Raw genomic sequence first — 23,364 nt, forward strand, 5'->3', positions numbered from 1 at the left:
AGACTATTTTATTTTTTGAGACAGGATCTCACTAAGTTGCCAAAACTGATCTCAAGTTTGCAATATTCCAGTCTCAGTTTTCCAAGTAGCTGGGATCACAAGTGTGTGGTTGGCTGTCTTTAGTTTTATTTGTTTACTAGTAAGATTCAGCAACAGATGTGAGAATGATATTTTATTGTGGTTTTGATTTACATTCCTTAATCACTAGTGATGAAAAGCATCTTTTCATATTCCCATGAAAAGCATTTGTGTGGTCTTTAAAGAAATTATTATTTGAGTTCAATACCCATTTTGTAATTAGGTTATTGGTTTTTCTGTTACTATGATAAAGGAGTCCCTTACATACTTTGGAGTATCAGCCCAGAATATGATATATGGTTTCCAAATATTAGCTTCCATCGGATAGGCTCCCTTTTCACTCTGTTGATTGTTGCCTTTTCTATATAAGCTTTTGAGTTTATATTTCACTGCTAAGAATGATGTCATGAAGATTTCCCTGTTTTCCTATAGTTTTAGTCTTGTATCCTATATGTAAGCATTTAATCTTTTTTTTAGTGAATTTTTATATATGATGTAACATTAAGGTTCCAATTTCATTTGTTTGCTTATAGATAATTTTCGCAACACCATTTCGTTTCCCCATTGTGCACCCTTGACACTTGTTGAAGATTACATCACCACATATGGGTGGATTTATTTCTGAGCTATACTGTCCTTTTTGCCAATACCATTCTGACTTACTTAGTGTGATTTTGTATTTTATTGTTGTTTGGATAGGAGGTGTGAAAACTGAATCCAAAGTTTCATGGCAGGATGTACTCTACAATTAAGTTAAAACTTTAGCTCTTGTAATAATATTACGAAATTGGGAAGGGTGGTGCCTACAGATTTGTTCTTCTTTCTCAAGATTAATTTGAATAATCAACATCTTTTATGATTCCATTACTTGTTTTTTCCATTTCTGTAAAATAAAAAAAAATTACATCGGGATTTTGATAGGATTTGCATCAAATCTACAGATCACTTTGGGAAGCATACAGATTTCAACAATATTAAGTCTTCTAATCCATAAATATAGAATATATTTATGTTTTCTCCAATACATAAATACAGGATACCTTTACATTTTATTTATGTTGTCTGGACAAACAAAAATGTTGTGTCCACCGAAAACTAAAAACTAAATATTAAAAATTCTTTCCCTCTCTCTCTCTCTCTCTTAAAATAAAAGAAAGGACAAGGAAATATCTCCTCTTTAATTAAAAAAAATTGAATATCTGCAAAGAGAAATTCCATGGAAATCCAAGGAACCAAACAGCTATAATTTATAGAAACAGACAATATATCAATTGAAATAAGAAAGTTTAAGAGATTGGCAAAGGTGAAAAGAAAATAAGTAAACTGGAGGATGCAGGGTATGGATATTAAGAAAGTAGCACAGAATTTTGAAAATATGCAAAGGTACATAGAAGATTACATGCAAAGTTTAAACAAAATTCCTGAAGAGAACTTAAAATGTGAAAAGGTAATATTTAAATTGAAAATAATCAAGACATTTTGGAACTGCTGAAACACATCGATCCAAAGAAATATATTCAAGAGTTAGAAATCAGCATAGAGAAAGTCAAAAGAGTAGAAACAAAGAGAAAACCCTCAAGTTTAGGAAAAGTAAATATTGAAAAATTAAAAAAATGTTTATTTTGAATTCTCTTAAACAATACAAGGCACAATGTCCTCAATATGCTGAATGAAAACTACTGCCAATATTATAAGTGTACATATATATACATGTACATTTGAAGAAAAACACATAAATAAAATTTCAGAAGAAGTTCTATAGAGCCAGTCACTAGTAGAACCTCAAAAGAATTTCTAAATGCTGTTCTTTGGATAGAAGTGATCTCAGATACATCTATCATATGTATCTACTATAAAACATATCACTACAATTAACAATACTAGATTATATATTTAAAAATCTGGTAAGATGATAGATCTCATGTTAAGACATTTCAATCAGAATTTAAAGAACACAATTCAGTTTTATGTACATAAGAAGCATCTAGAAGGGAAGGGTACATGAATAGCAAAACAACAAGAACAGAAAGGTTAGGCCAGAAAGGGAGGAGGCAGGTGGAATGTGATGGACATCATTATCCAAAGTATATGTATGAAGACATGAGTTGGTGTGAACATACTTTATATACAAACAGAGATATGAAAAATTGTGGTATATATGTATAATAAGAATTGTGATGCATTCCACTGTCATGTATTTAAAAAATAAAAGCAATTTAAAAAAAGGTTGGGCCATAAAAACAAGAAAAGTATTAGGCCTCATTAAAATTCAAATATAATCAAGGAGAAATGCATAAATCTAAAATCATGATGTCAAGTTTTAATACATGTGCAGTGCCTGTCAGAAGCAGTAAACAATAAATTGGGATTAAAAATATTTAAAGAAAAGTAATAAACTTAACAATGAACAACCTACAACTTAAAAAATGCATAATACACAGAGCTTTCATGGGCACATAAACATTTGCAGAAGTTGATGATATCTCTTAAAATAACTCTGTAATTCCAGCAACTCAACTCGGGAGGCTAAGACAGGAGAACCCCAATTTTAATGACACCATTGGCAACATAGTGAGAATTGGCTCAAAATAAAAAAATTAAAAGGGCAGGAGATGTGGCTCAGTGGTAAAGTGCCCCTGGGTTCAATACCCATAAAGAAAAAAAACTACATAGACCATTTTCTCTAGGGTCAAATTAAAAAAAGGAAAGAAAGAAGAAAGAAGGGAGGGAGGAGGAAAATCAATCCACAACAGAGGTTAACCAGAAAACTTTTATGTTTGGAAATTTTAAAAAATGCTTTTAAATAGTCGAATACAAAATGTAACTAGAAATTAGAAAATATTTTAATTAAACAGGTGAACAGGGGACATGATAAGGAGCTATAAATATATCTAAAATATAAGGGAATATTATAAACAATGCCATAAAACATAGAGGTAAAGTGGAGAATTTCCCAGAAAAAAAATGTGCCTTGTCAAAGAAATAAAACACTTGAACGGTGCCAAATCAGTTAAAGAAAATAAAACAGTAGTTTAAAATCTCACAACAACAGAAATTTCACGCCCAAGTGCCATGAATTCTACAAAATATTCTGAAAAGAAATAAGTTGAATCCCATATACACTTCCTAAAGACAGAAAAAAATGATATTTTTACAATTCATTTTGTTAAGATAAGAAAGCCTTGATGCTAAAAATGGAAAGAATAAAAAGGGAAAAGTACAGGTAATCTCATTGATAAAATATAGATATATCCTGGATTTGTGGTATATAACCACAATCTCAGGTACTTGGGAAGGCAAGGCAAAAGAATCAGAAGTTTGAGGCCAGCCTGGACAACTCAGGAGACCCTATCTAGATCCAGAATTTTAAAAAGTTTTTAAAAAGAGCCTGGAATGTAGCTCACTGGTAGTGTACTTGCCAAACAAGCATGAGGCCCTGATTTCAATCCCCAGTACCGTAAACAAATGAACAAACAAAAGGGATACACATACTAAATCCCCCAAAATATATTAACAAATCAAACTTCGTGATAAATTTAAAAATTTGATGGGGGAATGAGAAGAGAGCTGTAAAATGATAGGGGATTTTATGGTCAGTGAGACTATCCTATATGATACTGTAACATTATATAGATTATCATGAATTTGTGAAAACTCAGAATATTACATCACAGAGTAAACTCTAATGTAAACCATGGACTTCAGCTGATTATAATGTATTGATATGATTTCATCAATTACCACAGTAATTGATAGATATTAAAACAGGAAATGGAGGTAGAAGGAGGATAAATGAGATCTATATTTTCTGCTTATTTTTTATATAAGCCTAACACTGCTCTAAAAATTAGTCTTTTGACAAAAAAAAAAGGTTCTATTAATAATGAATGCTTTTAAGTGGTCAAAATCCAAAAAATAAATTTAATGACAAAAAACCTCTAACATAGTGAAAAAAAAAAACCTAAATGGAGAAATAAAATGACTGTGAATTATAAGATCTGATTTCATAAAAATGTAAATATATCAACCACAGATGTATAAAAGTATCATTAATCTTTGCACTTCCACCTGTAAACTACTTTGACATGAACAATGATGGTACAGGAGACTTTCCACTGTCATTCAGTGGGTAGAGCCTATGATGGAGAAATGCTCCACAAAAAAGAATAATCCATCCCCAAATGTCAATACTGTCTATCCAAGTTGAGAAACTCTGATACACAAATTCTAACAAGTTTTCTAATTAGTTTTACCAAGTTTATTGGTAGAACTAATTACAAAACACACAATCTCACATGCACACCAAGAATTTTCTAGTCAAGGGATTTTTTTAAAGTAACAAATTAATTATTAGAATACAGAATCCAGAAGACTTTCCTGTAAGCAAATACTCTGCATATGCTAATGGTGCCATTGTACAAATAGTAAAAAACTAGAGGACTTTTCACACTTAAAAAATCTACAACTCCAGATGGAGTAAAAACCTAAATTTCCAAGGTTAAACTGAATATAAATAAACTTTATATAAACTAGAAGTTTTTATTTAAAAACCAGGAGAATATTTTCTTGACTATCATGTAAAGAATTTCTTAAATAAGTTAAATGTGGGGTCCCATACCTATACACTTAGCAACCTGAGAAGCTGAGGCAGGAACATCATAAGTTCAATACTAGCCTGGACAACTTAGTGGCATTATCATATAAAAAACACTGAAAAAAGAACTAGGGACACAAAACTGGTAGAATGCCCTTGGACTCAATCTCTAGTACTACAAAAAGATGAAGCGAAAAGGGGGAAAAAAACAACAACAAGAATTTCCCACATAAAACACAAAATGCACATAAAAGAGAAGACTAACAAATTTCATTACATTTTAAAATTAAGAACTTAGGCTCATTCATTCTTTCAACAAATATTTATAGGTGCTAGAGATATAACAGAGAACAAAACAGATAGAAACCACTTCCCTCAAATAATAATATATCAAATTATGAGAATGAGGAGAAAAAAAAGAACCTACTGCAATGTGGGAAAGGACAGCATATGCATGTGAGTATATGTGTGTAGATATATATTTTTTTTTTCATCAAGAGACTAGTATTATCAGAAAAATCTTACAAATCAATAAAAAAAAAGACCAACATTGCAAGAGTAAAATAATCAACTGATATATGAAACAGTACACAATCTCAAAAGCAGGAGAGGAAATAAAAATGAAAAATGTAACATGAGACTTTGGAAGCTACCTCACAAGACAAATCTAAAAATATTGTCAATACTATGTTTGAGCAAAGATATGAAGCCATCTGATTTCAGTGACATTGACTAGTTAGAGCATTAAAATTAACTACAACCATTTCAACAAAGTATGGCCATTATATTTTCAAGCCCAGCAAGCACTTTGACTCCATGGTATATAAATCACGCCATTTTGTACAGGGATACTAACTAACATGTATAAAAGATAGTTTATAGTAATATTGTTTATATTACCTACAAGCTAGAAACAATTTAATTTCTTTCAAGGGTAGAAGTATAAATAAACTGGTATGCTTATAAAACTGATATTTTATAGAAGCTCTCAAAATACAGCAATTTGCCTCTCCAGGGGCATTTAGCAACCTCTACAGACATTTTTGATTGTCATAACTCAGAGAGAGAAGAAAGAGAGAAATGTGTTATTGGTAACTAAGAGTTACAGGTAAAAGATATTGCTAAATGTTCTATGATACACAGGAGAAACCAAAACAACAAAAAATTGTCTTTATCATATCATTGTACATAAATAACTACAGTACAGGAAACATAAAAGTAATACAAAGAGTAGGTATAGTTAACTATCCAAATAAGGAGAGCAGGCAAAACTATTTTATTTAAGGACATAACCACTAATTATAAAGCTATAAAGAAAAGCCAAGAAATAGTTCTCATAAAATCAAGGTAACACTTATCTCTGTGGGAAATGGAAACAGTTGTGATGGGGAGGGTCATACAACACAGAAGGGAAGGTTCTTGTGAAGTCCTGGCAATATTCTTTTCTTTGACTGGAGTACTGGTAACACTGGAATTCATAATATATTAAATTATAAAACCTATACTTACATATTCTATATATCTTCTATATGTATAAAATGTCACAACTTAAAAAAACTTAAGAAAAATGATAACGTACTTGTACATGTTTAGAGATAAGGATTCATTAAATTCAAAAGAGAATACTGATTAATACATAATGAACCCATTAAATATATACTTGTTAGTTTCTAAGCCACAGGCACATATAAACACACACACAGATAAGGATACCAGTGCCATTTATTTACTTGGGAGAAGACAATAAATCATAGTATTGCAGTAGGGACATAAAATAAGGGGAAAAAATCAGAATTAGAAGTGTGTTATGTAGCCCATTACTACTCTCATTAACTAGAACCTAATTAAGCTCCTTCTGAAAATATCCTATGTTTAGGAATCTTAGTTTTCATAAGTACTGCCAGAAAACCAATATGGAACCAAAATTGAGGGTGAATCTAAAGATTGGGTGTCCAATAGGTACACACATTATTAATTATGTTTATATAAGAGTAACATAATTTTATCTCAATTATATACATATCACTTTTCTTAACAGCAACTATTAAGTTGTGAGGACATAAATAACTAGTTTGGATATAACTATTTTATAAAAGGAACCATTGTATTTCTTTTGGCCTAGGGGTGCCACAAAAAAATTCCTGTGACACTAATAGGCTCACAAATTAGGAAAGTTCAGGAAACTGATTAACTGCTCCTAGGTTTAATTCTCTGGCAATCCTGCACTCCTAAGGAGCATTTGGAAGTCAATATAAGTACTACAAAACAGAAATATTAGTTGTGATAACCAAATAAGAAAGGTTATTTCTAATCATCAATTCTCAAGCATATACTTTATATAAAAAGACATTTGTCAATGAAAAATATTTATCATTACCCCACATAAACACTTTTGAAATGTTATGTATTGGTGTAAACCAGAATGTATTCATATATTCATCAATATTATGTATTTAATAAAGTATAATACTTTTGAACACGGCTAACACATTCATTTAGGCAAGCATAATTCTATTAATCTATCCCTATAGTTCTATGAAAAGCCCTTTTAGCTTCCTCATAAATTTATTTCTATAAACATTTATAAAGTTATACAACTTAAGACTACAACACAAGGTTAACAGTTTTAAACTTTTCTTTTGTCATCATTCCCTATTCATTAATACTGAATATATCTTTTATTGAGTTAGTTGGCCCATTTTGATGGAGGGCTCCCACAGTAAATAGAATTCTTTCTAAATGGTTCAAATGAAGAGACTTTTGTGAAAAGACTAAAGATAAATGGGCAGTTAGGGAGGCAATCAGTGGTGCTGATGCAATCTAAGATAGCTAAAGTTGGAAACCAATACTGTATCCTAGGGTTCAAGATCCAAGATGAGAAAACAATACTGCCCATGTTATTCAGTCATGGTAAGATGTTCCATTTGCCTTGTCATTGGTTGTGGTATCCTTCTAGTTTGTAACTAATGGTTAAAAAAAAAAAAAGCCTCTCGATGCCCTTACTCTCTTCCTATTTCAAGCCAATTTTATTTATTAACATATTAATTGTACAAACTAACAGGTTTCACTGTGATATTTCCATACATGTATTTATATCATGTGTTGATCATGTCCAATCCTCCCTTCTACCCTTTCTCCCAAACTCTTCCCTTTCCTAAATAGTCCTTATTGATAAATAGTCCTCTTGTTAAATAGTCCCTATTCCATCAAGACAAGTTATGTAAACATAGATTAGTCATTTGATCTTATGCAGCTTTAGGGGGAATAACTGATACAATAAAACTTGAACCTGCATTTTAGAAATTTAATTTGTAACAAAAAGGTCTGTATGTATGATACAAATCTTACCTCAACATATTAGAAATATAGTTCATTTGTCCTTTGTTGACCTTCACTATACTGTGCCTATTATATAAAAGTTTTCAGTTCTCTTTTTAGTACAGTTTAATTACTGTATGGAATGATATGATTAATTTGTTTTGTTTGCATTCAATTTTAGAACTTACACCTTCATCTTTCTTGATTTCCATTTTATTTTTGTTGAGTGTGTGAAATTTTGAGATAGCATTCAAAGTTAAGGACTATTCAAAAAGCATTTTCAACCAGGCATGGTGGTGCCTGCCTATAATTCCTGTGGTTCCGGAGGCTGAGACCCTACGCAACTTAGCAAGACCCTGTCTCAAAATAAAATAATAAAAAGGGCTTGGGATGTGGCTTAGTGGCAAATCACTTCTGGGTTCAGTCTTTAGTACCAAAAAAAAAAAAAAAAAAAAAAGGTATTTTCAAATTAAGTATCCATCCGCACCCCAATTCCCTCTATATTTTTCCAGCTAATTCTCATTCTCACTCTCCCTCCCTTTCTTCCCCCTCCCCCACAATCCCTCCCTATTAGTAACCAATCTCATTGATCTCTGGTTTATTCTTTTTATATTTCTTTTCAGTCATATAAGCATATACATGTGTATATCTAAATTTCTCCCGTCTTAGGAAATAAAAGGATGTATACTTCAGATTTTCTTTTGCACTTTGCCCTTAAAAATTTATTAATGCATGTTAGCACAGATATTCCCCATTTTATTTGTTTAAAGTGCCACAAAAGCCCAGTGTGTAGTTATACCACAAAGACCTGTTCATGAATGCTTTCTCTTTCAGTAATCACAATAGCAAAGATAGTAGAAAGAACCTGAATATCTAAAGACAGATGAATTGGTAAACAATTTGTGAAATTCATATATAACATGGAGTATTAATCAATCATGAAAGAAAAATGAACTACTGATACATGCTACAACTTATCTAATCCTCAAAAATATACGGTAAGTACGAAACATCTTTATGTGTCCTGCCAAAATTCTTAGGCTGAAATCTTAAGTCCCAGTGCACTGGTATTAGGAGACAGGGACGAAGGAAATAATTAGGTTATGAGAGTTAGTGACATTATAAGGTACCCTGCATAGTTCTCTCACCCTCTTTTTATCATGGATACAACATGAAATCAGTAATTTACAGCCTGGAAGGGAAACCAAACAAGGACCAGACCATACTGGCACTCTTATCCTGAACTTCCAAAAATAAATTTTTGCTTTTTATAAGATAACCAATCTTTCATGATGTTACAGCCACCCACACTAAGACAGCTGCACGATATAAACTGTATACTTTAAAATGGCTATTATATAGCCAATCCCAAAAGAACAAATGCCTAATGTTTTCTCTTATATAAGGAGGCTGATTCATAGTGGGGTAGGGAGGGGGAGCATGAGAGAAATAGACAAACTCTAGATAGGGCAAAGGGGTGGGAGGGAAAAGGAGAGGGCAGGGGGTTAGCAAGGTTGGTGGAATGTGATGGACTCATTATCCAAAGTACATGTATGAAGATACAAATTGGTGTCAACATACTTTATATACAATCAGAGATATGAAAAATTGTGCTGTATATGTGTAATAAGAATTGTAATGCATTCCACTATCATTTATTTTTTTAAAAAATCAATTTTTAAAAATGGCTGCCATATAAATTTCACATCATATTTAAAAAAATCACACTGATACCATTTTTAAATCATTAAGCTGAAAATTTTGAGAAATATAGTACTGTTTAAAATAACAAAAAAATAAATATAAAATAACAAAAAATAAATATATATTTTTCCCTAAAAAAGTGGGGGCATGAAAGCTCTATACACTAATATGTTTTTTGTAATAGGTATGGAGAAGAAATTGTATGCATTTCAACCTATAAGTGTGGAAATTAGAAGGCTAGAAAGAAAAATAGATTGGAGGACATATAATAATTTAGACAGGAGCCATCTACTACGCAGAGATAAATGAGAAGACAAAAAGTGTAAAGACTTTTTATTATATAACTTAAAAATTATTTTTAGAGCCATGGGAATACATTGCAGGAGTAAAATTTTAAAGACTACTTACTACTTTTGAAGTTAAAACCCAGAACTCTTGGAATGCAAGAGATAATATATGAAAAACATATTATCAGTGGTTGCTCCACCAATTTTACCAGAATAAAATGAACAAACTTTCTTAGTTTTAAATAGCCTAATCTCTACCTACTCCCTGCCAGTCTCTAAACTCTAAGGTTCAGCCGTTGAATTCTGTCCTGGAGTCAACTGTGGCTTCTTGTCTTTTTGTACACTGCTACTTTTTGCTCTTCTCTTCAAACGTCCTTATATTCATTTCAGGGTCTGCTTCCTCTAGGATGTGTTGTTTTGTTGTTTTACCATCTCCCCACATTAATATATACAGGTACAGCCCAGCTGGATCAGAAGCTCCTCCCTATTATTCTCATGATCTTTTGGGTTAGGGATATAGACAATAAATGAAACTGCCTGACTCTTGAGTCTTGATTTTGGCCCTAACTGTATGAATCCAGATAAACTTACCTAACACCTTTAATCTCAGATTCTGATCTATAAAATAAGGATCACAACTACCTGATAAGACTGCTAACACAGATTAAATCAACTAATGTAGTTTAGAAAAGCACAAGGTTTGACATATCTAAACAGTCATTAAATAATATCTGGTTTTTATCATCGTAACACTTCACTGAACTAGTCATATATTTCCTTTATTATTCCTTACAATAAAGACACCTTTAAATATTAGACTCTTTTAATCTAAGCTATACCTATTCTACATGAGAAAAATATCTAGTAACTACCTGTTAAAATGATAAAAATATCACTTTAATTAAATTGTTTTATGGATTTCCAACAAACTGTAAATTTAATACACAAGTTAAGAGTTTCAATTATTTATATATGAGGATCAAAATATTTGCAAATGCACAAAATTGTGAATGTTAGCAACTACCACACTTTCTAACATGAAGCTTATGTACAAAAATGAGTAAAAACAGCAAAATGTTATGATCTAAAAATTCAATTCAAAAAGCTATTGCATAAAATTCATATTTCCTCCCTGAAGTTTCAAAAAATTCAGAAACGCATTATTTTATAGGAGCAAAATGGAACTAGAACAAAAATGAATATCCTTAAATAATTTACCAATTATTTTCTCTATCAGAAAAAAATTAGTACATAATTCTAGAATGAATTATATTTGAGTAGTGCAGGTGAAGTAAAAAGTCACACTGCTGGGCTGACAGGCTCAATGTACATCGTTTATTTTAATATTCTGTACCTCGACATCCTGAACACTGGATAAAAAAGTTGATTAAATCCAGAAGTGCGATGTCCCTGTCTTGTTTATATGATTCAATCCAGTTGTCCACCACAGACTGTGGAAAAAATATATAAAAATGAAAACTTCAAAAAATTTTGATATCATAGCAAATAAATTTTCAAAAAGTTTGTGTTTGTGGGTCTATTTGAATAAGAAAACTACTTACCTGACACTACTTCTCTGTAGCCAAATAAAAGCAAAGATCACTCTTTTTTAAAAAGGTCAATAAAATGTACATTACTAGTTCTCATTCACAATACACCAAATAAACTCGACTTTACCAATCCCTTGAAGTCAAGCAAATATAATTATTCAGAAACTATATTATAAAAACAACCTCAAAATTAAGCCAACTTCACTCCTTACAGATAAATGTTTTCTGAGTATCAGAAAACCTACTAAAGAGTGCAGAACATATGTAACAAAATGAATTTTTTCAGAAATAAAAGGAGGGTTCAATATTTGGAAATCAAATTTATGAAAAAATTAAATGGTTGCACTTCTTAGATTTCAAAACCGTCTGATAAAATTAAGTCAATCTCAATAAAAAAATACTTCTACAAAAACCAGAGTAAGATGGAATCTACTCAGAGAAAATAAAGACAAAGACTAAAATACATTTGTTACTAAAATATTTAAGACATTTCAACTAAACAAGCAACAAAGCAAGGATACCCCTTGTAGCCATTCAACACAGGTTTGAACCTTTTGTTAAAGCAAATATTAGTAAAACACTAATAAAAACAAGTCTCTTTTGCTACAAATAAGAAACTTAAGGCTCTGCTACAGTGATTCAACAGACTAATAAAATAGAAAAATTTGATAAGACCATTGATAAAAAAAAGGCTTGAGCATTACAATAACTAGACAACATAAAAGGAAGAGAGGTTTGTTCACAACTAAAAATGCCAAAAATAAATTCAAGAGAAGTACAAGCACTAATAAGGAAAATGTTTGAAAAATTTACAGGATATAAAAAAATGACATAAATATGTTCTGAATTTAAAAACAACACCACCAAAAAGTTCAGTTTTATTTCAAAACTGTATTGTCTTCTCAGCTTCTGAGGCAAATTAATGAGATTTTGGTTGGCATTCTAGTTAGCAAGACTGTTTGGGATATTCTTTGGTGGGAGTTGAGGATGGGAATCAGAATAAATATATAAAACATAATACATTTTTAAAAATTTTATTTGTGCACTGAAGTATGTTTGTATACAGCAAAATGCATAAATCTTAAGTTATATCTTAATAAACTGACCAATACAGCTAGGTAATAAACAAGAAAAAGAAAATATTTCCAGAATTGAAACATGTTCCTTCCTGATACTTTCCTGTAAGTAATCATTTCTAATCCAAAGGTAATTATTATTCTGACAGTTATTACCAAAAATTAGTTTGATATGTTTCATCTTTTATGTTTCCTTCCAGCAAAGTTATATTAGTAAGATCCAATTATGTTATTTTTCATATTAGTAATTCCTTTTTTGTATTGTTGAGTAGTGTTTTACTTTATAAATTGATAATAATTTATTATCCATTTTACTGTTAATGGACATAAAGCTGTTTTCAGATTAGGATAATTACAAGCAAACTGTTTTAAATGTACACATCTTTTGATGAACATACACATTCTTTTCTACTTTCTATACAATCAGCAGTAGACTTGTTAGTATACAGAATATACATGTCAAGGGTTAGCAGACTATGACAAGCAATTTCCCAGAAACAAGTATAGTAAATTATATTTCCACCAACAGAATAGGAACAATATAGTAGATTTCCAGATGCTCCATGTCCCAATCAATACTAGGTATTTTTAGTCTTTTTAATGTAGTCCATTCTGGCTGGGTTAACCTTCTTTTATTACCTTTTATTGAAAAGAATCATTTTCATTTCTTCTAAGTAAAAAGAGAAGACTTTTTTTTGTACATAATCCTATCTTCCTATCTTATCACACAATGTTTGGGAGGTTTTATTTTAAAAATGAACAGAAACTAACAAAAATATTATGGTGGTAGGAGAGGGCAAAAATCAAAAAGAATTGTACGGTTATCTGTTGAAAGTTCTGCTCTGCTGAGAGTTAGGTCTCATCACTAGTTCAGGATAATGGTGAGAACCAGGGAGTAAATGCAGAAACTTTTAAGATTTAGCACCCAAGCAAAAAACTTTGTGAGACCTTGTTAAAAAAATGTGGCACAAGGCTGAGGAAGAATCTGTTTCTACATTTCTATGTGGGTCCACCATTGTGAAAGCATTCTGAACATGGTGACAGAATTTTCCATTCCCCGGTATTGATTTAAATTCCCAGCAGTTATACATGAAGAGCTCAAAACATTCTGAGAAAACCTGTGTGCTGGAAATTGCATTAGAAGTACTAAAATTTACTACAAAGGTACTGAATATAAATCAGAAAATAACAGACAAGTAACATAAAAGAACAAAGTACAGAAGAAGTTTCAGATATACAGAACACATTACACAGAAAGTATTTCAATTTTAGAAATACTATTTATTAATAAATTATATTAACATAATTGATTATTCATCTAGGAATTTAAAAAAGTCATACTATTTAAAGCTCTCAGAAGCCAGGCACAGTGGCGCACTTTTGTAATCAACCTATTCAGAAGGCTGAGGCAGAAGGATCGAAAGTCTAAGGCCACGCTGGGCAACTCAGAAAGACCCTGTCTCAGAATAAAATAATAAGGATGGGGGGGTGCCCCTGAGTTCAATTCCCAGCACTGCAAATTAATTAATTAATTTAATTAAATATAAAAGCTACCAGAAAAGTGTGGGGACAAAAGAACATGAGAATATAAAGAAATAAAGAAGCGTTGGTAGACAGAAACTACAGACATATATGTATGAGAAGTATTACTATGGGCATAGGTGGGTAGATAATGCAGCCCGTTACAGAGGACCTTGTGTGGGATAAAAGTTTAAAGAGAGAAAAAGAATAGAAAACCATAAACATGCCTCATAATCAAACTGCTGGAAATCTTCAGGAAAAAGAAAAAAAATCTTAAAGGAGCCAGAGGATATATATGTGAGAACGACTGACAAGAAGGATGGTATATTTCACACCAAAAAATAATGCAAGCTCATGGATAATGGAATGATCTAGTTAAAATACTGAAAGAAAGAAAAAAAATATGTCCATATAGAATTTTTTTAATACAGACTCTACCCAAAATAAATCTTCCAAATAAAGGCAAAATAACTTTTAAAACAAAACACTAAACAAAAAATATAAATAAAACCAAGAAAATGGACTAAACACTCTTCTTGAGAAAAGACTTAGACTGGTCAACAAGACCCAACCATTACACAGACAAGTAAATTATAGAGAAGGGAAAATGATATTAGCCTCATACATCCAGTAATTACTCCTTGGAAGTCACCTATATTAAGATTTTTACCAACTTTCTGCTTCTTTAGGCTGTGTTTACAGCAGCACCACTCCCTTAAAAAATTTCCTCTTTTTTAAGAGTCTGAGAACTATTAGAGTCCAATTATATCTCTTCCCAGGCCCTGAATTTGAGCCAAATATAACATATTCATTTAAGTAGTTTATTAATACTGTCATTATAAAGAACACTGCTATTTAAAAGAGAAAAAAGATCTAACCACGTGATATTTACAAGAGATACTCCTTAAATACAAGAGCACAAGTAGCTTGCAATATTAGGGTAATAATATATACCATGCAAACTGTAATTGTAAGAGTATGGCTACACTAAACAGAAATAAAGACAAGGAATATTATCAAACATGAAAAGGAATATTCCATAATAATAAATTCTTTAGGAAGATATAACTATGCTAAATTTGGATACACTAAATAACAAGTCTCAAAACATACACAAAAAAAACTGAATAGACAAATTCATAATCATACTGAGATTTTTAATACACATCACTTAGTAGCTGAAGAAAGAAGCAAACAGACCAAAAAAAGTAAGTATATAGTTTTGAATAAGACAAATGTGACCAAATTGACATGAATAAAAAATAATGTCAATGATTACAAAATATACATTCTAACACACATAGAATTCACCAAAACAGGTTATGGATCAAATCTTTTAAGTACTTAAGGGCCTGAAATAACAAAGAACATATTCTCTGGCCATAACAGATTCAAGTCAGAAGTAGATAACAAAATATCCCCAAATGTTTGGTAATTAGAAAATATTTTAAACTAAAGATAATGAAAACATCTAAGTTTGCAAAATACAGCTAAAGTGGTGCTTATGGAGACGAAACATAAGACCTTTAAATAGTTACTTATAATTTGACTGGAAATATGTCTCAGTGGTACAGTGCTTGTCTATCATATACAAGGCTCAATCAATTCCAGTACTACATACATACTTACATATACACACTTATATTTTACAGATTCCACATTTATTTAAAAAGATCTAACTCAATGGTCTAGGGTTTCACCTTAAGAAAAATAATATTCCAATATGGGTTGCCCTTATTTGTGGAGTAGGAAAGGTACACAGGATAATTTCAAAAAACATTTTGGATACGATAGTCCTAGATCTTCAAAGAGAATCCTATAACTTTAGAATACCTAAATCATAAATCACAAACACACAATTACTCTGGGACCTTAATATGACAAAGGTTCTATAATCCTAAGTAAGTAGCCTTCAGTATCAATATCTAGTTGACAGAACATAAAAATCATTTTTAAAAAAGCATCTCATAGTAAGTTTTTGTGACTCAGATTTGAAGTGTACTTCATTGACAAAACATCAGTAGCCATATTAAATATTTGGATATTAGAGAAGTGAAGAAATTCTCTACTACCAAGAAGAAAAATTAAATTTTGGTATATTTTTGTTATCTCTGCCAAAATCAGTCCAACTTCCAATAATTGTGGCAGCCTACCTACCACATAGAGACAATTCCTTCCTGCATGGATATTTTTGTTTAGTAAAAAAAAGCTAATCAATTTAAATATTTATAAAAGAATGTTTCATAAAACTAATATATTCATACATTAGGATGAAATGTAAATAGTAATACAAGTGAGCTGAATCTACAGTTACTATTAATGATAATGAAGGTTATTAAGTGAAAAGAGAAATGTATGATACAAATTTTAAAGCAAATTCACATACATACCTCCAGAATAGAAAAACGTATGAAAAATTCAAGCTGTGATACTGATAGTTTTCATATCCTCAATTCAACACAAAGAGTTTTATTATAAGACTTTACTACAAAGAAAATCTCTGAGAGCTCAGCCACAGATATTCAACAAGAAGACCATTAGAAGACTCAAAATTACAGATTATAAATGACAAATATCATGACATTTGTTATAATCATGATTCTTATATACTAGCGAACAGTGTAGAAATTAATATTCTGTTTTTCTCCATAAGAAATATGAGGCAGTTCAAAAAATAACATTTTTAAATTAAGAAAGAAAATAAAGAGAAGACAACAACAACAACAAAAAATTAAAGCAAGGAAGAAAAATTACATATATGGTACAAAATAGTCAATGTTAAAAATGAATTTTAAATCTTGCCTTTAATCTCTCCATAAGGCTTAGAGATCAATTCAGTTTGGTTATCTATGCAGTGTACTAAGTTGATATTCTTAAACTGTTAGGTAAATATATTTTTCAGTAGCATTTGACAGAATGTTGGTTAAACACACAAAGGCACAGAGAACTAGTATCCTATATTATAGATTCATTTGCTTTGCAGAAAGACAAGCAGATGGCAAAGAAAATACAGTCACATGTAAACTCTAATCTGGGCCAGGAATGATGGAATACACCTATGGTCCAAACTACTTGGAAGCTGAGGCTCGAGGACTGCCTGAGCCTAGGAGACAGAAGTCACTCTGGGGTACAAATAGACCATGTTTCGAGGCAGGTGCTCGGGAAGCGGGGAAGCAGACCTAACCACAGTAATCCTTTTTTTAAAACATTCTAATTTGTTATATATGAGAGTGGAATGCATTAAAATGCATATTACACACATATAGCACAATTTTTCACATCTCTAATTGTATACAAAGTATATTCAAACCATTCGTATCTTCATATGTATACTTTGGATAATGATGTCAATTTCATTCCACCATCATTTCTAACTCTATGCCCGTCCCTTCCCTTCCCACCTCCTGCCCTATCTAGAGTTCATCCCTCCCATGCATCCCCTCCCTATCCCACTATGAATCAGCCTTGTATCAGAGAAAACATTCCCATTCTCTTCTAAACTGAGAATCATTGTATAATAAATGTATGATTTTTTCCCCCTGCAAATCCCATGCATTTTTTTGTGTGTGTAAATGCGTAAGTTCTACATAGTGAGAATTTTTTTATTACTTCATGAGTAATAAAATGAGGATTGAACCCATGGCTCTGTGCATGTGAGGCAAGCACTCTACCAACTGAGCTATATCCCTAAAACATTCTTTATTTTTATAGCTCTTCAAAGACTGAGTTTTGGGTTTAGGATGCAACTCAGTGGTAGCAATCTTGCCTAGCATGCTAGAGTCCCTGAATTTGATCCCCAGCACCACAAAGGGTGAGACAGGGGAACACAAGCAAGTCTGAGTTTGTCTGTTTTTACTATTTTACACTTATTTTAAATATATTTTTAATATTTTAATGTAGCTCTTCTGATATTTGCTTTTATACACAATGCTATTTCTTTTCATTTGTACTACTGAAGTTTCTGACCAAAGTGATCTTACTGTTGTCCTTTTATATTACTACTTAGTTTTTTTTTTTTTTTTTTTTACTACTACTTAGTTTTTTAAGCTTAGATGAATAGTGTGGTCCTTCATACGATAGGATGTATTTTCATTTTACCTTAGAATCAGTTTATAATATCATTTCATACCAATTTCCAGAAAAATAAATAAAGCCCCATGACCACTATATTTCACACTTTCATTTGATACTAATTTTAGTTTTTCCCATTTCTATTATTTTTATGAAATACCAAGCTATTATCAACAAATTATTTTTTCATTTAACATGGTAACATTAAAGCTAAGTGGTCTAATAGCCATTTACATAAAAATGGCAGACAAAGGTATTTTAATATTGATGTCAGGTTTTATAGTTTCTCTTCAGTTTGTAAGCTGTCTTTACATTTACAATATTTATCTCACAGGTCTCATCAGAGGCATTTTGGCAAAATGACAACCTGAATTTCCATTTTTGATGCTCTTTTCATCACATTCCCATTCAGAACAAAGTAACTGCAATGAACAAGGAGGATGCAAGCAAAGATATGGGTTCTACAAGGATCTCTAGAGAAGAGAAATAGCACAAAATGAAGATTTCTTCTCAGCCAAGAATGTTCAGGGAAAGACAAGAATTTCTTGTTGACATTTCTTTAAAAAGTGGCATGTTCAGAGATTGCTGAATCTTCTTTAGAATAGCAGAATTCCTGAGATGTGTGGTACTAAAGCCTACTGCAAATTCTTAGCCCAAAAGAAACCACAGGGTCACAGGATGAATTAGCTGCTTCCCACTCCTAAGACTAGGTGGGAAAGCACCAATTAACAGAATTGATTAGAATGATACAGGAATAGAGACTACAGCAACATTCACTACATATGTTTTTGGGTCAGTTAAAAGGCCCTGGTAATTTGACAATATGACTCCTTAAGGAATCAAAACAAAATAATGTGCCTAAAAGACTCAGTAATCAAGAAGTGAAAAAGCAAATCAATTGTATATGAAACCGATGAGGAAATTAAAGCATAGAAACAATGACTGGAAGTTTAAAAAAAAAGAAGTTTAAGAAAAAAAGAATTTCCAATTTAAATATGCCCTGAAATGAAAGAATAATCACCAAGAACAAATGTAATGGCATGAAACTTGTGTCAGTGGGTGGAGGATTGCCAACACATAAAACAAAAATACAAAGAATTCATGAATAAAGGAATGAAAGATTTGGCAGATGCATTTAGCAGATCTAACTATTTGAGAATTAGAAAAAAAAGAACAAAGGAAGAAAGATAAATTAATCATTTTAAAAGGAATACCCTGATCAATGAAAGATTTAAATCTGAACATATACAATATTCATCTAGTTACAGCCAGAATTAATTGGAAAATCATACACTCTAAACATACCCAGGTAAAATCCATAAATTCCAAGGAAAAAGTAAAAACCTTACAACATTGAGGACCAAAAATAAATCAGATAAAATGTTTATAAACTATTCTTAGGGATCACCCAATCAGCAATCAATACCTTTAAACAAATAGCCAAGAAATGCTAGACATATAAGGAAAGCCTCTGAATTTATTATCAATCTACTGTTTTTCAGTTCCAAAATTATCCTTCAGTATCAGTTCTGTTATAATGGACATTTTCCCTTTACATTAAGAAGTATATAAATTTTATCAGTATAATTTCGGGAGGATAGTAGAAAAGGAAAGAAACTTCTCTTCCTGGTTCTGATATGCTGAGTTTTTATTTTTTATTTTTTATTTTTTTGCTCTTGCTGCATGGTCTATCCAGGAGGAGTATATATAAGGAAATACTACAATGGTCTACCTCAGTCTTGTGCCATAAGTATACAGTCCTTCACTGACCTTCTGCCTAGCCTGAGACTGATGATTATCCTTTAAAAAAAATGTGTGTGGGCAGACAGATAGATAGATTAGTAGATGGACACTATATCTTTATTTTTATTTATTTATTTTATATAGTGTTGAGGATTGAACCCAGGGCCCCATGCATGCAAGTGCTTTACCACTGAGCTATAACTTCAGCCCTGATGATTATCTGTTTGATATGAACATGGTCACTGGTATGTTCCAGGTCTCATGATGGCATGAAGTATCCCATCTCTCTACAACTATCCACTATTTTTAACAAGTGTACTACCGCAAGTGTTGTTCCCTATTGCCCAGCAAATGCAACCCAGTTTTGCTAAGGCAACCTAGTGCAATCTACCATCCAAGGAACTGCAATTCAACTTTTCCCAACAGAGTTGGAAATTCACCATGAAGGAGCAGAGGCTCCTCCTTTCAAGTTTGACTTTCCGTGAGAAAGGCGCTTCAAGCCTTTTAGAATTATCTTTATTTTTATATATAAAGTTATTCCTCTATAATTTAGTGATTAGTTATAATAAGTTTTACTAACTCAAATGACTGGCCCCTTACTAAATTCAAACTGATAATTGTTTCCAGGATATAAAACAGTAGAAATAAGATTTGAGGAGCTGAGTCATACCCTTGGGGTTAAAGACAAGACTATGCTTCTTGCTAGGGAAAACAGAATGCTAGTAGAGAAATAGTAACTTCAAAAGTTAACCAAAGCCAGGTGCCATGGAGCATGCCTGTAATCCCAGTAGCTCCAGAGGATGAGACTGGAGGATCTCCTCAGCAGAAGTGAGGCGCTAAACAATTCAGTAAGACCTTGTCTCTAAAATACAAAATAGGGCTGAGAATGTGGCTCAGTAGTTCAGTGCTCCTGAATTCAATCCCTCATACCACAAAAAAGTGTTAACCAAGTTGTCATCTGTGGTTGGTTGTAATGAAGTGCCCACTCAAGCACATACCTTGGGAGCTTAGTGGCTAGTGTAGCTGAATATTATGGCAGTAATAACGAGTGTTAGGGCAATAGTATAACATAGATCCCACTAAGTACATTACAGGATTTACAGAGACCAAATGACAAGCTCAAGTCCCTTAAATCTCAGCCTAAATCACAATCTGAGAACGAAAGAACTTCCATGAGTGTCTTAGAAGAATCTTTTCCTCCTTTATAGTTATGGGGTTTTTTAAAACTGCTGAAAAATCAAGCTGGAAAAAAAAAATTTCCCCTAGGGCTAAGGACTAAACTCAGGACTCTGCCACTGAGCTAAATCCCCAACTCCTAAAATTTTTATTGAGTAATTGATTCAGTCTCACCAAATTCTCCCATCTAGAAAATTATGACCTGAATTGGCAAAGAATGGGATCCTGAAACATGGAACAAAGAATTTTGTTTCATCTCAGATGAAACTAACCTTTGTAAACAACTCTCCCTCATTCCCAAGTAATTTTAAGCCTCCCACACCAATGGAGTAAAGTTCCTTTCCAGTGTCTGAGAAGATGGGCCTTTCTTGGCTTGAAAATTCTGTTTATATGAGCAGATGTAATCCAGCTCTTGTTGACACTTGATCCATAATTGAGTTCAAATCAGCATGTTCTAAGAGGAAAAGTATATATTGGTAATCCAGGAAGAAATAAATACTTTACAAACCCAGAAGATAACTGAGGAACACATGTGGGAGTAGATTCTAAACGTATCTGACTACAAAGGGTAGAATATAACAGTACATCATGCTAAATTCATTAATATTAATGTTCTTACTAAAAATTCCAGATTTAATGCAGTAGTTCGTGTAGCTGGTAAAGGCTATATTATCTAGTTGGTGCACTGGAAGTGGATGTAACAGTTGAGGTGCCAGATCTCAGTGACACAGATCAATGATTTAGAGAATTAGGAATGCTGGATTTGATGTATCATGTACAAACTGCATATTTACGCTCCTACTCCCCATTAGTGAAGGAAGGAAATACATATACATCTTTATAAAGCTCTGTGGTTATTCTTTTTTCTTTTTTTTTTTTTTAAAGCCAGGTATGACTACATGAGATGTGGTCATTAAGAAGAGTTTCTAGATTCCAATGGAGTTAATGGAATTCCAATGGAAAACATTCCAACTGGCCATACTTAACCATCAAATACAAAGTGGACATATAATCTCTAAAGGGCAACACACACACACACACACACACACACACACACACAATTATTATGTCATTATACAAAGATCTTCAACAATAGATAATTAACAATGCCCCTAGTAACAAAATAGGCGAGCAGTCTAGAGTACTGTATATACTATATAACAAGAGAAATTCTAGGTCTAGTAGCTAGAATCATGACTTAGGAGACAACAGTGAAGAGTTACAACCTCTCATAGTTTTCAGATCTAGGTCAATTCACAGATTCTACTATGACTGAGACGAGGTATTTTGAAGAAGGACCCCAGCACAACAGCTGCAATTACATGCCATATATCTTCCTCTAATCCTTCCCTCAAAGAATTTATAGCCATTAATTAGAGGTACTATGCATTGTTAAAAAGCAAACATTAGGACCTTTCATGTATTAAGAGACACTGTCTGAATTGACAGTTTCTGGAGATTCAAAATGCCATTGTGATCAACTAGTTAAATTACGGACTTATAGTAGCTGGATGATTGATGGAATTGTAATTCAAATCCAATGAACTTGAACCCCAAACCATAGACACATTCTGTGGTTATTTCCTCAGTTCTGAAAATATAGTTGCAAAAGACATACTTGAAAATGTCAGAATCCCCACATCAGCTTTACTGATCCATGGGAAAAGGGTCATTATGGAAAGAATAGCTAAAGGACATGTAATGAAAATTCCTTTCCCTACCGAGAAAATAAATTAGAAGTAATACTACATCCTTGGGGAAACTTCAAAATCTCATCACAGGATCAGACAACTCTTATGGTAAAATGGTAAGTTCACCCTCTGCTGCCCGGGCTGGCCCTGAAGTCCTGAGCTCCAGCAGATCCTTCCACCTCAAACTCCAGAGTAGCTAGGACTATGGATGAGACTGGCTTGTATTTTGTAAATTTGAAATAATGGTGTTGGTGGTCGAAGTTTGAAGAGAAGGTGGGAGAAACACTCAGGGAACATATTCTTTGATTTATAATATTATACTCTATGTTTCCATTTCTAGAGGACAGTCATAGAAGAGAGCTTCAATTGTATAAGAATTCCTGCCATTTTTTGAAACAGCTTGTATTAAACCTCATGGGTTTTCTTACAGATAAAGAAAACATTGTCTGAAAAAAAAATCTCATCACAGGCCTTTTACTCCAATTAGGAGAAATCACTCAATACAGGTTTTTTTTTTTTTAAATCTAGAATGAGTTAAAAAAAAAAAAAACTCAC

At 32.1% G+C, this 23,364-nt stretch overlaps 1 protein-coding gene across 1 annotated transcript in view; it reads right to left on the reverse strand.

The window, feature by feature from the left end:
• The window catches only part of LOC144255853 (cohesin subunit SA-1-like), a 98,379-nt gene that overhangs the window by 42,040 nt on the left and 32,975 nt on the right, over positions 1–23,364 (reverse strand). The window contains exon 5 of the mRNA XM_077800872.1: positions 11,336–11,432. Coding sequence (XP_077656998.1) covers positions 11,336–11,432 — 97 coding nt within the window. The remainder of the gene's footprint in view (positions 1–11,335; positions 11,433–23,364) is intronic.

This window comes from Urocitellus parryii, chromosome 7 (genome assembly GCF_045843805.1).
Source record: "Urocitellus parryii isolate mUroPar1 chromosome 7, mUroPar1.hap1, whole genome shotgun sequence".
NCBI classification, from domain to species: Eukaryota; Metazoa; Chordata; class Mammalia; order Rodentia; family Sciuridae; genus Urocitellus; species Urocitellus parryii.